Source organism: Drosophila hydei, unplaced genomic scaffold (assembly GCF_003285905.1).
Source record: "Drosophila hydei strain 15085-1641.00,03,60 unplaced genomic scaffold, DhydRS2 tig00000172-arrow-pilon, whole genome shotgun sequence".
Lineage (NCBI taxonomy): Eukaryota > Metazoa > Arthropoda > Insecta > Diptera > Drosophilidae > Drosophila > Drosophila hydei.
The window spans coordinates 133,128-147,522 of record NW_022045682.1 but is presented as its reverse complement, the minus strand read 5'-3'; the positions used below and the strand labels follow the sequence as shown (position 1 = coordinate 147,522).

Sequence of the window (14,395 nt, the reverse complement as noted above, 5' to 3'; positions counted from 1 at the left end):
TTTCAAACAATCTAGTTTTTAATCGAGATAATTGAGAGTGTTGATATTACAATTGATATACAGATGAATATGTTTCAACAATTGATAATGATTAAAATTACTTATTAATTGATTAACTTAACAAATTGTATACTATAACATCAGAAAGAGTATTTACTGGCATGTAGAGATGTAGAGATTTATTTACGCCTATGTAAATACACAAATATAATTTCAATGACGCTTCAACTGCGATTAGTAAGAAATTTTTAAATACATTTATAATAAATTCTACTTACGCATGCCACACAATCAATCATAAACTTTATAAAATATTTTTTCATTTATAAATGCGAACTGCAATTTCTTTAAGGAAATATTACTTGAAGGAAAACCAAATAAAGCCAAATCAAATACAATTTATATATGTGTATTTTGTATTAAGGTAATTTCAGCATTTAAATTAAAATACAAAATTTTCTAAATTATAAAATTAGACAAAGCAATTTTTGTTTATACATAATTTCTAAAAATAAGTATGGCAGAGAACATTTCACTTTTAATTTTAATTTCAGTTTCAGGTTCAGTTTTAGTTTTAGTTTCAGTTTTATTTCATTTTCATCATCGCTTATTTGACTTACTTAAATGCTAACCACATATTTCTGTTCTTCAACCTATTCTGTCTTTTTACACACGCAAGCAAAACATAATTCTTGATCTTAATCAAAGGAGAACGATAGCCAAACTGTACAGATAGAAAGTCCACCTGCTGTAATTTCAGCTAGATATCTACATCATTGAAACTTGAACGCCCACATATAGCTGGTTTATTCGTTTAGTAGACACGTACGCACTATCGCCCCACAGACGGCATAAGGGTCACAATTGGAGCTGGGACGACGATCCTCTAAGTAGCCTTTGCCAGCTGTTGCTACGCCTCGTGGAACACGAACACTGACGGCGCGATTAGCCACGCCCCATGAGAATTTGTCGATGCTTGAGGTCTCCAGGCGTCCGACCAGACGACGCTCGTTATCCTTGCCCTCCTTGGGGTCGTAGGCCTTGATGTGACGTTGATGATGTTTGCTTAGCTTCTCGATAGCCTCCTCAATGGCCTTCATGCCTCCATTGGCACGCATCGCCTTTGTGGAGAAGTTTGTGTGGGCACCCGCTCCGTTCCACTGACCCTCCATTGGCTTGGGATCGAATGTGACGACTACACCGTACTCCTCAGCAATACGTTGCAGGATATAGCGCGACACCCAGAGATCATCACCGGCTTTCATTCCATTGCTGGGTCCTACCTGGTATTCCCACTGTGCAGGCATCACCTCCGCGTTGGTGCCGGCAAAGTCAATGCCAGCGTACAGGCAGGCGATAGCGTGCGCTTCGACGAGATCACGGGCATAGACTCGATCGGCACCCACACCACAGTAGTAGGGCCCCTGTGGAGCTGGAAATCCGTTGTCGGGCCAACCAAACGGACGGCCGTCGACGTCGAGCAATGTATACTCCTGTTCAATGCCAAACCATGGCTCCTGGTCGGTAACTTTGTTGACAGCATCCTGGAACGCGGCACGCTTATTGGAGGGAGTTGGTTTTCCATCGGCATTATATGTGTCACACATGACGATAATGTCATTCTTTCCTGGCTTGAAAGGATCCCGATAGACGGCTCTAGGCTTCAGGGTTGTGTCCGAGTTCTCGCCATGCGCCTGGTAAGTGGAGCTGCCGTCGTACTGCCAGTCGGGCAGGTCCTCTACAGAGCTGGGCACTTTGTCCAGTACACGATCCTTAAGACGGATATTCTCGCCAGTGCCATCGATCCAGAGGTATGTGGCCTGAACACGATTGGCAGGAGTCTCAAGGTTTCGGTAGCGCTGCAGGATGCTCTTGTCAAGAACTGTATTGGGTGAGTTGACCAGAAACTGAGCGTTGGCAATCCTAGAAGTCCGCAGAAAGCGCAGCTGCTGTGTCGCAGGAGCGACAAGCTCCTTTTTCAGAAAGAGTCCAGCCACACGGAATGCCATAGTGATGCTTGTGTATGAGTGAAGAAAAGGATACGTTTAAGCTTATATTGAGGTAGTCTGGAAGGGTAAGACAAGGGCACTCTGTGTATGTATGCATAGTGTATGTATACATAAGTTCAAGGATAATGGACCTGAAGTAGTTGCGCAAAAGATGTAATTTCAATGTGACATTTTTACTTTTGATTTGTGCACTTTTTAAAAATATTTTTAATATTCACATCATTTTTCTGCTCAAGTTTTACACATTCATACTTATTCATATACATATGTATATACGTATGTATGTGTGTATTTAAATGGACACGTATTACGCTGCATTTACTGCATTCTTTTTCGCTCAACTTACTTTTCCACTGATTGGACTGTACAGTTATATTTGTATATGTGTTTATATACAATTTTGTGTTAGCTTTTTTTTAATTTTGTTCTCTGGTTGGTAAAGCTCGCGAATTTAGTGCGCTATTTTATCAGTTGCGGATCGACTGCTTGGGACGCCCAACCTATGCGAAGTTGGGAAGGTTTGTGAACACAATTCGCGACACAACATTCACTTTTCTCGTTTGGCTCGCCAGTCTCGATTTTTCTTTATCGCATTTTTAGCCGACGGAGAGACGAAGGCAGCGCCAACAGCAGCAGCAGCAGCAGCAGCAGCAGCGGCAGAGGCATCGGCTGTGACGACGCGTCCTACAGTGATACCAACGAGAGCGTGTCCAAGCATATTCAACCCATTTGCACACAAAAGGAGAGAGAAGCAGAGAAGGAGAGAGGGAAAAAGAGAGAGAGAGAGCGAGTGAGAAAACAAGACAAAAGTGGGCGCCTACATATACAACTACCATCGTTGTCTCTGAGCGCAAGTGAGTGACACAAACAAAGCATGAAGGCTACCCAGATTACTGTTTCTTGAACGCGCCTTGTTATTGCTGAAGACGATAAGAATATTTACATTAGTGTGGTGCTTATAAATATAAATATAGATATATTAGATATATTATTTTTAAGGTCAGAGCGGAAGGATTGCTTGTGGTTTATTTTCATTTTCAGTTTCAATTTTTTTTGTTTCTATTATTATTGTTTTTGTTTTTTCTTATTGTGCGGGCCCACTGTAGAGTGGGTCTGGAACAACCAAAAATGTAAACAACAAGAGAGCACAAATATGCATACATACGAACGTACGTACACACATACACATGTATGTACTCAGCATGCACATTGCGCAGGCTCTGGCTCTTTACGAACTATGTAGCAAACGGCTGTGGCTCTTTATCAGTGCACTGTCGCTATCTTGTCGTTTGACCTCTACCAAGCTGTATACTCTGCCTCGGGTCACACAACTGCAACAGAGCAACAAATGCCTGCTGATATCTGCTGCGGCACATGCGCTCTTCCATGCAAAGAGAGAGGGAGACAGAGCTACTGAGAATTAGAGAGAGTATGACTAGTACAAAGTCCACTTTCTGTGTTTTCGTCTGACGCACAAAATTAGTGGTATGCTAACATAAGATATTTTTAATACATACACGTGGGTACATCCACACACCCATATGTCCGCCGGCATCTGTTCTGTTTGTATTAGCAAGCTTTTTGTGATGTAGAACTCTAAGCCATGTCCGTTTATAGCTTCTACTGCACTGTGTGAGACACAGTCAACACTCGCTAACTTAAAGCACACGAATAATTTAATTCAATTTAAGTCATATATTTATTATATTAGCTGATAATTCTTTGAAAAATAAACAATGGACTAACATTTTCTGTGCGGTCTGCCAATTTTATAAAAGCCTAAAGATAGGCTACACTTTATGGAACATTTCATAAAAATAATTTAATATGTCTGCATTGAAACACAAAACATTTAGTTTTATGTTTATTCAAAATTACCATAATTCTAATCCGTTTTATTCAATTCGTGGAAGTTTTTAGGGAAAATCATTGAGATTTTCTCATTGAGCTGAACTGAACTGTAACAAAAGCTGAAAAAGAGTATTTCCTACATACATAAATTTGTATATATTTACATACATACACACATACATACATACATACATACATATGCATGCGAAAGCATTTTTTTTACTTTGCTGTATTTTCGTTACATCGTCCAACTGACGTAATTTTGGCCAAGCTTTAAATTGCCATTGCTCACACACACACACTAAAGCGCTTTGCGTGTATGTATGTATTAGTTAGGTTTTCCACCATACTGTGTGAGAGAGTGTTAGTGCGTTTGCAATTGCTGCACAGTTTGTAGTTGGCTCGCACAATGCGTTTCCAGTTGTGTGGCATCGTTTCCAGTGGTTGCCGGTTTGAGATTTTCTTTCGCAAGAAGCAAACTAAGTTAGGGCTGTTTAGCAGTGCATATATTTGCACTTGCCAACATTAAAGACACGCAGACTCAGTCCGGACTGGCATTTTAGTGGATATTGCCACTTGTTGCTTCAAGGCTACAGCGAGAGGGCCTCCTCGTGTCTCTTTGTAATGCTCTTTGAGCCGTTGCACAGCTTCGTATAAGAAAACAGAGTTGCCATTGGCATAACTATGGATAGTTATAGCTGGCAACAGTTTTTGGAAAATAATAACCTGTGAGTGAACGCAATAAAAAAACCATATATATGGAGAATTGCAAAAATACTGGTTTACCTAAGCCTTATTATAATTTAAATATAAAACAAAGCCACGCTGGGAAACCACCGCAATGTCAATGGGAAACGACAAGGGTTGGGTTCGTGAAAAACTAGTTGCTTTGCATAACTGGAAAATAACAATTATTCACATTTTTCTTTTTAATAAACTTTGTGCAAATAACGTAAATAGATTAAAGTCGTAAGACATAAGACATGGAAATCTTAAAGGCCATAACCGGTTTGTCTTATTGCGGTGCATGGTAGAAATAATAACCGATATTTTCATATTAGTGTTATGCATCCGAAATGCACAACTGAACAAGGACTATATCTAGTCCGTCCTGTCAGGCAGCGCAAAGCATACGAGTTTTCCCAATACATGTGTACACATACATTCAAATTCATGCATTAATTTCTATTCGAAAAATCGAAATTGCGAATTGTCAGCTGCTACTTTAGTTGAGACTTGAAACTTTTTGCAATAGTCACGCAGTTGCGGAGGAGAGACGGCCTTTTTAGAGTAGATGCGCTTTGGGGGTGGTAGGTAGCCAATCTTGGCTCGGATCGATACCAAGATCTATATAATTGTCTATTTTTCTATTCTATTCTATTTATTTTTTAATACACTATTCAAACTGTGAAAAATATTAAAAAACAACAAATAGGACTGGGATCAGGGTATCTCCTCGACTAGAGCTTTCTTACTTGTATATTATAACTCAACTATATTTTTATTCTTTGAAATAATTTACGTAAAAGGGTTTTAAGTACGTTGCTTAACACCTGACTTGGTAGCAGCTGGAAGTTTTATTTTATAGTTAACACAGCCAACCGTTGTTATCAAATAACCGTCATATAATGATCCCATAAATAGCGACATTTCCTTATCTACAGTATCCTAATATCAAACTGGACACATAAGTATATACAATTCGTTGGCAACCACCGCACAGGTGATAAAGAAAAGCCAAAGTCCGTTCCAGCCAATTACTTCTATGACAATATACAAGAACATGCTCCACAAATGTTCTTTGCTGTATTCAAGATTAGATACCGATAAGATCAAAGTCATTGGCATCATTTCATATCTAATTGTTAAGTCGATAAACTCCAAGGTATACCTATCTTATTTTAGGCAATGTCTTACGTAGATACATCTTCGAAGGCATTCTAAATCAGTTATGAGCAGTTTCACTATTTGAATCAGTTAAATAACAATATTGGTTTATATACAGCTTAGGGGTTTGTGTCATTTCCAAGCTATATCGTGCGAGCAAACATATCACTGTAATAAATAATGAGTAATAAGTTAGAAAAATGTTCATTAATGAACTTTGTTCATTATAGATAAGCAGCAAACACAGGAAACACGGGCGAATCGTAAATGCTCGAAAAATACAGGGTTTTTAAATAAATATAATTTATATTAAATTCAATGTTATCGCTGTTCAAACATCACATTATATACACAATATCACGCTATATGCATAAATATAGACACTTTGTATATACATACGGGCGAAACGCGTACTAAATTTTGATAGGTTTAGTTGATAAGCGACATAAATAATCTACAACTAACCAACCAACACAGCAAATCCATAGAGAGAGAGGGAGTTAGTTTACTAGACTGGAAAATATTACTATTTTACTTAGTAAAAGTCAACGTATTCCTCAATTATTCTCAGAATTACATTTGAACTTTAATCAGTGCACTAAAGTCACGGTATGTGAAAATAATTATAATGCGCACATGTACAAATAAATATATATGTGTGTGTACAAGCTGCAAACAGACATCTCTGTCGATATCTATGCCCTACTAGCAAATGTTCTGTTCTAAAAAATTAGTCCAAAATGCCCATCCACCTGTATTGGCGTATACAATATATATATAGGCCTGTGTGTCTGTAAAACTTTTATTTTTATGGCGAGGAAATAACAAAGCAATGTATACAAGCACACTGAGAATAAGCGATCAATTCAGCGCTGAGAATATTCCATACGCTCTCTGTGTCTCGGCTCTGATTCAACTGAGAGTAGAACACATGCTGACTGTTGCCGTCGTGCTCCCACACTCAGCCAATGCATTGGCATAAGCAGTAAAGCTGCCCGACTGTGCGACTCGCAGCTGTGAGTGAGTGAGGCGTTGGTGGTGGTGAATGTTCGGCGTCTCTCTCATAGTTGCTTTATTCCATTACCTCGCGACTGCTAAGCATTCAGTTGCGATCGCGGTGCGAGCGCGTCAAGTACTAGCTAGAGAAGAGGAACAGTCATTTTTCGAAAAACGGGTGGAAAATTTTTCATGTTGACGGTGGTTGAAACGCAGAAGAGCAGAAGGGCCCGCTAATAAAGCCTTTTGCAATAGTGGTGCAAGAATAAACAACAAAGGCTAAATAAACAAAATTATTATAAAATACCATACCATACTACAAGTGCAACGCGAACGACTGCAAATTGCAGTTTGAATACAAATTAACACACAAATAACACATAGTTCTTGGTTAACAAGCTATTGTCAAAATGGTGACGAACGAAAATAAAAATCTATTAAATGATAACAGATTGGGCGTCAGCGGAAATGGAGGTGCCGGACAACCGAAAGCCCAAATTGTGCCCGCTCAACCCAAGACTCTGCAGCATTTACCCAAGCGCCCAGCCGTGGATTTGGCATTTCATAATTTGACATATCGCGTCAAGGAGGGCAACCGCAGCAGTAAGTACCCAAATCCCTACAAGTATTACCCATTGAAACTCAAGCAGTCAGACGCAGTCACTAAACAAAAGCGTATAATAAGTAACCAGCAAGCACTTGTGCCTTGTGCTGCACCTGTTCCGCTTATTTGCGTCTGTTGTTCTTTAGAATTGCAATCCGCGTTTATTCGATGTCTACAGCTCACTTTTGATTTTGTTATGGGCTGTGTGCGCTCTCTCTCAGCGTTTCAATCCAGTTTTGCTTTTGCATTTGCTTTTGCTTTGTGCTTGTTTCTGGTTTCTTTGTTCTCATCTATATCAGCGGTTGTCCGGCAGCGTTGCCACATCGCGTTTGGCTGGTCAAAGTTTAGTGGAACTTTGGACTTAATTAATTGTATAGATGGGTGTAATTATAGCTACCTTCTAGTAGACATTGAGATGAGTACCCTTTGCCCCATAAGAACTCAGTAAACTGCTCAACAAGTAGCTTCCAAATCATCGTGACTGTCTTTGCTGTATACATAAATATATAAATATATGCGAATGAATGTATGTCTGCGTCTATCCACAACATGTGTACATAAGCTAGAACTGGGGCTCGCTAGGGTAGAAGAGAAGCGTGGGGATTCGCCTCCTCTTAATGACTAGTGTTTTTGTAAATAGATACATATGCATGAGGGCCTGAATAGAATAGTTTTATTTACGTCAAAGCAGCTAATTAGATACTAGGGATATCTCTTACAACGTATAGATTATCAATCATCACAAGCGTTTATGAACCCACAAATATATGTGTATTTATCAACACTCCCCTTTACTGGTATATATCAAGCATACGTAGCGTATTACAGGGTATTGGGCGCAGCTGCTGTTGTTCTCAGGTAATCGTAAATCAATTGTGCCATATGCATTGAAATAACTCATTATTTTTTTACTCGAATGGACAAATAAGTGTTCCATTTCCCCACTGATTCATTGCGCAACTTGCTCTACTTTAAGGATGATAATTCAATTGATTGAATGTGACTATGATGCCTGCGCCGCTTGCCCGTGGACTGTGGCCTTTTCAGGTTTAAGCTCTGCAGCTGGGTGTCAATCAGCATTTTACTGGCGAGCAGTCAACTGTCCGACTTAATTACAGCTCAGTAAATGTTTAAAAAATACTTGTTTTAGCAGTTAGTACTTTTGCACTTAACAGCTTTTAATACAAAGGTCAGGAAATCAACTCTCTGAAGGAAAAAAAATAGCTGTAAAGATTACTTCCATATGTCAGTAGAATCTGTAGTAACTGACATATGGAAATAATCTTTACAGCTCTTTTCCATTCTTAAATATATGTACATTGCGAGTACTCAGTGGGCTAAATATATTTGCAAAGTTCTTGTCCAATTCAAAGAAAAATGCCAAATACGACGAAGATGAATACATATTATATTCGGAATGTTCCTATTTTTGTATACAATTCACTTGAAAGCAGTCAAGTTTTCTTTGTTGTGCCTGAATGGAGGTGAGTACGCATATGCCACATGTAGCCTGCTTGCTGTGCGAAACCTTTCTGTCCGAGTTATTTATTAATTAACTAACCTTAATGCTTGGCATTAATTTGTCAAGCGTGGCGTTGTACGTACCGGTTTTTTTTTTGGAGAAGATATGGCTGGCATTTTCACCTGTAATTTAGGGTAGTCGAATGCAAAAATATTGCGTAATCGTCGTCGTTATGTGGTCTTCTAAGCACTTACTGTCAAGGTTCACTGGCGAGTGCCGCGCGTTGAGTCACATTGAAGCAAACATTGAAGCATATTAAGTAAGCTGCAAAAGTAATGTGCATTATGACAGAAAGGTTCAGGTCATGGTAATTAAGTGCAGTTATAAAAACTTTTGTTAAATTACTTTTGTAATGCTTGGGAAATGAGATAATTAAATATTAAGGCTATAACTAGGAAACTAAACATAGACATCATATGTTACTCAGAATCAACAACTAAAGTATACTAAAATTTATAAATTCAGAAAACGCCAAAAAGCTTCTTCGATTCCAGTGTTAGACGTATCTACCCATCAATCACTGACTCAAATCAAATGAATGCGGTGTTTCAGGTATCTAAAGATGTTCAAATATTGTGGTCAAAAACAAGTTTGCTAACATTTTTAATAGAACGTTGATTTTCCGCTGTTTTTAGCGACTCAGCTCGTCATTCTTAAGAGGAAGATGCGTTTTGAGGTCGTGTTCGTCACATCGTCCTCTACCTCTACCTTTTAGCCTTTCGACCATTTCGGCTATTAAATGCTATCAATTGCAAAAATCTATCGCTTAGACTGCCTGATCGACTTGACTTTCAATTTAAAAGACTATGTGCTATAGTCGCCATAAGTTCAATGTAATGTCTATCTTGCAATATATGTCTGTATATAAATCACCTTCATTTATAACTACATACAGATAGGCACGTTGTCATCGGCATTTATACGTCTCACTTGTGGAGGGCAACAAAATAGACAAAGGCCAATGACCGTACAATTTTTGTTTATTGAAGTTTAAAATTTTTATTTATTTCAATAATTTTCAACTTGACTAGCTGCTGAGTATACCAAACAATATTGAGATATATCATATATATATAAACAGATATAAATAGATATATTTTTAGTGACCACAAATTATGGCTAATTAATACTAACTCGATTACTTAATCATTATTATCTTTCCAGATGCCAAAACCATTTTGAAGGGTGTCAGCGGGCGTTTGCGGTCAGGAGAGCTCACAGCCATCATGGGACCATCGGGTGCTGGCAAGAGTACATTACTTAACATTTTGTCGGGCTACAAGTAAGTGTGCTAGTTAATAGAACTTTCTTATCAGCGCATTATATATACAATATTTGTGTAACTAACACTGCTCTGAGAGTATACGACTAGGCGATACCCTACTGATGAGTAGATAGTGCTAGATCTATTCGACTATTTCGCCTGATCAAGAGCGAATCTAACAGCTCACCTAGCATATTTATTTATTTCATTATAGTAAATACACTATTAAATTGTATAGTTCAGGGTTTTAGTCATTATATACATTTGATCTCTCTTACCCACATTGATTGAGAGCAAAATGAAATGAATAATAAAAATTATTTGACTACATATAAAATTATGTAATACCCATAAATAGTTGAAACTTTATTTCTGAATCCCATAAATTACTAGAATAATAGCCATGAAGCGATAGAACCGGCGTGCTTGATTCTGATAAAACCAAGTTTCCGGCATGTAATCGGCGAATGTTTATATTATCATTCTAAAAGCACAAGCACACATAGCAAAATGTGGCTATTATATAAATTCTGAACTTTGGACCAACCTTGCACACATAGATATACTTATATATGGGTGTGTATACCTGACGCTTACTTTCTTTGAATGTGCGATTATAATCAAGTAGAATAAGCATGTGCATAATAAATGTAAATAGCTTCAAAGCAAATACTATACGAATACGAATATTGAATACAATACAATGTATACATATATATAAGCGTATTTCATATAATGCTGATACAATCTGTGTTTTCTCTACCTCTAGAACCACAAATATCGAAGGCAGTGTTACCATGAATGGCTCGGAGCGAAATCTGAGCACATTCCGCAAATTGTCCGCATACATAATGCAGGATAACCAACTTCACGGCAACTTGACTGTTCAGGAAGCGATGACAGTGGCAACAAATTTAAAGCTGAGCAAAAAGTTCACAAAGCTGGAGAAGAATTCAATGGTAATGACTTAGCTTAAGTAGCCTGTCTAGACAGACATCGACTCGCCAATAGGTTACCTGCGTTCAACAACAAATTGGACACGCTCCATTGAATATGGCTTACCAACTATTTTTAAGTTTCTTTACGTTACGTTAACAAAATTGTTGTAGGGCACGATCATGATAGAAGCGCCCATCTGTCTATATCAGAGCTTAAAACTGAAGAAGTTGTTTCATGACTTTTATAAAAATGGTGCTGAATAAGACCCAGATGTATGTCATTACCGCAGCTCACTCTTGCTTACAAGCCATATTTTTGCAATCAATAATCAATATGTGAAAAACCCTGTGTTTATTTACAGATTGATGACATTCTTTTGACTCTAAGTTTGAGTGAACACCGCAACACGATGACGCGCAACTTGTCAGGAGGACAAAAGAAACGTTTATCGATCGCACTCGAGCTGGTGAGCAATCCGCCAATTATGTTCTTTGATGAGCCCACTTCGGGCTTGGACAGCTCGACATGCTTCCAATGCATACATCTGCTGAAAATGTTGGCAGCCGGCGGACGTACTGTCATCTGTACTATCCATCAGCCATCCGCTCGACTCTTCGAAATGTTTGATCAGCTTTACACCCTAGCCGACGGACAGTGCGTGTATCAAGGCAGCACTAAGCAGCTAGTGCCTTTTCTATCGACACTGAACTTGGAGTGCCCGAGCTATCACAATCCAGCTAGCTATGTGATCGAGGTCTCGTGCGGCGAGCACGGCGATCACACACGCAAGCTGGTCGATGCCATTGACAATGGCAAGCGGGACATTCGCTCTTCGGCCGACTACGCCACGCTGAAGGCACGCAACGATCTGGTGAAAGTGCAAAATTTGAAAGCGATTTTGGATAAAAACGATGTGTCTACCGTTAATGGTAGCAAATACGAGGACAACTTAACTCTGAACAATGGTTTGCTGAACGGCATGGTCAACGACATTGTCAAGGAGACGAACAACACGGGCACACAGGCTGTGGTGTCAACCAACGAGAAGGGCGATGCTATGATTGATGTGGAAAAGACAGACAATTGCACAACCGCTCTGCTCTCTGAGGAGATTATGTCGCCTGAACGCTATCCAACTTCCCAGTTTCACCAGTTTTGGGTTGTACTTAAGCGAACTCTTCTTTTCAGTTACCGCGATTGGGTAAGCACAAATCAGTTATTCGCAAATGCCAAATGATATATGTTTTGTTTTCGTAGACTTTGATGTACTTGCGTTTATTTGCCCATCTCCTGGTTGGCTTCCTCATCGGAGCTCTCTACTATGACATTGGCAACGATGGCGCTAAGGTGCTAAGTAATTTGGGTTTTCTGTTCTTCAACATGCTGTTCTTGATGTACACTTCTATGACCATAACTATACTGTCATGTGAGTCCATCATCTATCTACGTGCAGCACAAATCTTTAATCACATTCACAAATTCTTAATCCACAGTCCCTCTTGAAATGCCAGTGTTGCTAAAGGAGAACTTTAATCGCTGGTATTCCCTAAAGTCTTATTATTTGGCTATATCAGTTGCGGATCTGCCATTCCAGGTGCGAGCCATTAAAAACGTATTTGATAAACATATTTACTTTATCTTATCCATATTTATTTCAGGCCATTTTCTGTGTCATCTACGTATCTATAGTATACTTCTATACGTCACAGCCCTGGGAACTGTTCCGTTTCACCATGTTCTTATCAGCTTGCCTTCTTATTTCGTTCGTGGCTCAGTCTGTAGGTCTGGTCGTCGGTGCAGCTATGAACGTTCAAAACGGTGTTTTCCTCGCCCCTGTCATGTCAGTACCATTCCTGCTCTTCTCTGGATTCTTCGTGTCCTTCGATGCGATTCCAGTTTACTTACGCTGGATCACGTATCTATCATATATCCGCTACGGCTTCGAGGGCACGGCCCTGGCCACCTATGGCTATGGACGTGAGAAATTGAAGTGCTTCCAAACATATTGTCATTTCAAATCGCCCACAACTACACTGGAGGAACTGGACATGGTGAAGGCGAACTTCACACTTGATATCGCAGCACTTGTTGCAATCTTTGTAGTGCTGCGGGTCTCAGCATATCTCTTCCTGCGCTGGAAGCTTAAAACTACACGCTAATTCTAATATATATTGTTGTTTTTATTTTGGGTTAAAAAGCTTTCTGTATGTACATGTATGCCTATGTATCTGATAATATTTCAACATCTGAAACGATTAATAATTTTGTATAGTAGATTCATTTATAGTTATTAGACTAAGTGTGATAGGTCCACTAATGAAGGTTTCACTGTGATCTGTGTTTCAGCTCCAGATATTACATAAAACATTAAACAAACAAAATGATCAAATGTATAAAAAGTAAGCAACCCAACGGCGAAATTTTACTGGGTTTTGGTAGTGTTTAGAAACTTAAATCTTAATACATTTAAATGTATTATTTTTATATCATGTGCAATTGCGAAATTAACCACATTCAAAAGCAAATTGAAGAAACAAACATTGTAAAGCCATTTTTGTACTTTTTATGTAATCCAACAAATAAATGTCTTAAAAAGATTTTATATTGAATATATTTTTGCAATAATGATTAAATGATGCTAAAATTTGTTGTGAAAATAAACTCAAATAAAGTCAAATGCTTTAATTGGGAACTCATTAAACGATGAAATGCTCCACTTCAATAATATTTTCAAGATCGTATAGAAAATTTCATGAGATACAGATTATAAAAAACATATGTAATATATGAAAAAGTTAGACGCGAAATCAAATAGAGTACAAGCAGATGCAATCAATACTGCTGAGCGGTTTAATTCTCCTAAGGAAGGTATTGGTCGCTTTTGGTTTTCCTAAAGCGACAATTTATACCGCGAGACACTTTACAGCTGTTGTATCTATTCGTATAGAAACCATGCAGCATTGTTGTGACTGGTTGTTGTTGTCGGTCACTTCTCAACTAGTACGTATGCTGGATATCGGTTTTGCAATTTGTATAAAAATGGTTTCACATACTGTTTGAATATCTATAAGCTGAAGTTTGCTTACGAGATTGTTAAGAAATCACTATACAAAAGGTCTTAAAACTGGGAGTGTACAGACTGTTAATATCTCTGGACACATACATAAATATATTCTCGTTAATTTCTCCTACGTTTCTGAGTTGCTTGGCAACCACTTTATGGATATTGCCAAACAAAGCAGATATCGAGATGAGCCGACAGCAACAGAGGGGACCAGAATGCATTTGTAAGCCTAACTAGACAACTTTAAGATACTCTATGT

At 38.6% G+C, this 14,395-nt stretch overlaps 2 protein-coding genes across 2 annotated transcripts; one reads left to right on the top strand and one right to left on the bottom strand.

Moving 5' to 3' along the window:
• Window positions 1–566: 566 nt before the first annotated feature.
• LOC111595994 (glutamine synthetase 1, mitochondrial) lies at window positions 567–2,614 on the bottom strand. The gene is made up of 2 exons (XM_023309991.2): window positions 2,356–2,614; window positions 567–2,016 (listed from the first exon to the last, which is right to left on the bottom strand). Exon 2 carries the CDS (start codon window positions 2,007–2,009, stop codon window positions 807–809), a length of 1,203 nt encoding a protein of 400 aa, XP_023165759.1. The 5' UTR covers window positions 2,010–2,016; window positions 2,356–2,614; the 3' UTR covers window positions 567–806.
• Window positions 2,615–6,838: 4,224 nt separating this feature from the next.
• On the top strand, window positions 6,839–13,439 carry LOC111596002 (ATP-binding cassette sub-family G member 1). Its single transcript, XM_023310007.2, has 7 exons — window positions 6,839–7,346; window positions 10,034–10,151; window positions 10,903–11,092; window positions 11,434–12,273; window positions 12,330–12,498; window positions 12,566–12,666; window positions 12,731–13,439. Exons 1-7 carry the CDS (start codon window positions 7,154–7,156, stop codon window positions 13,229–13,231), a joined length of 2,112 nt encoding a protein of 703 aa, XP_023165775.2. The 5' UTR covers window positions 6,839–7,153; the 3' UTR covers window positions 13,232–13,439.
• Window positions 13,440–14,395: the final 956 nt, after the last annotated feature.

Bases quoted from the DNA above. Each gene is read 5' to 3' on its own strand.
- LOC111595994 (XM_023309991.2), bottom strand. From the start codon at position 2,009: ATGGCATTCCGTGTGGCTGGACTCTTTCTGAAAAAGGAGCTTGTCGCT.
- LOC111596002 (XM_023310007.2), top strand. From the start codon at position 7,154: ATGGTGACGAACGAAAATAAAAATCTATTAAATGATAACAGATTGGGC. The intron at 7,347-10,033 runs GTAAGTACCCAA...TTATCTTTCCAG, and splicing joins CAAGGAGGGCAACCGCAGCA to ATGCCAAAACCATTTTGAAG. The intron at 10,152-10,902 runs GTAAGTGTGCTA...CTCTACCTCTAG, and splicing joins AACATTTTGTCGGGCTACAA to AACCACAAATATCGAAGGCA.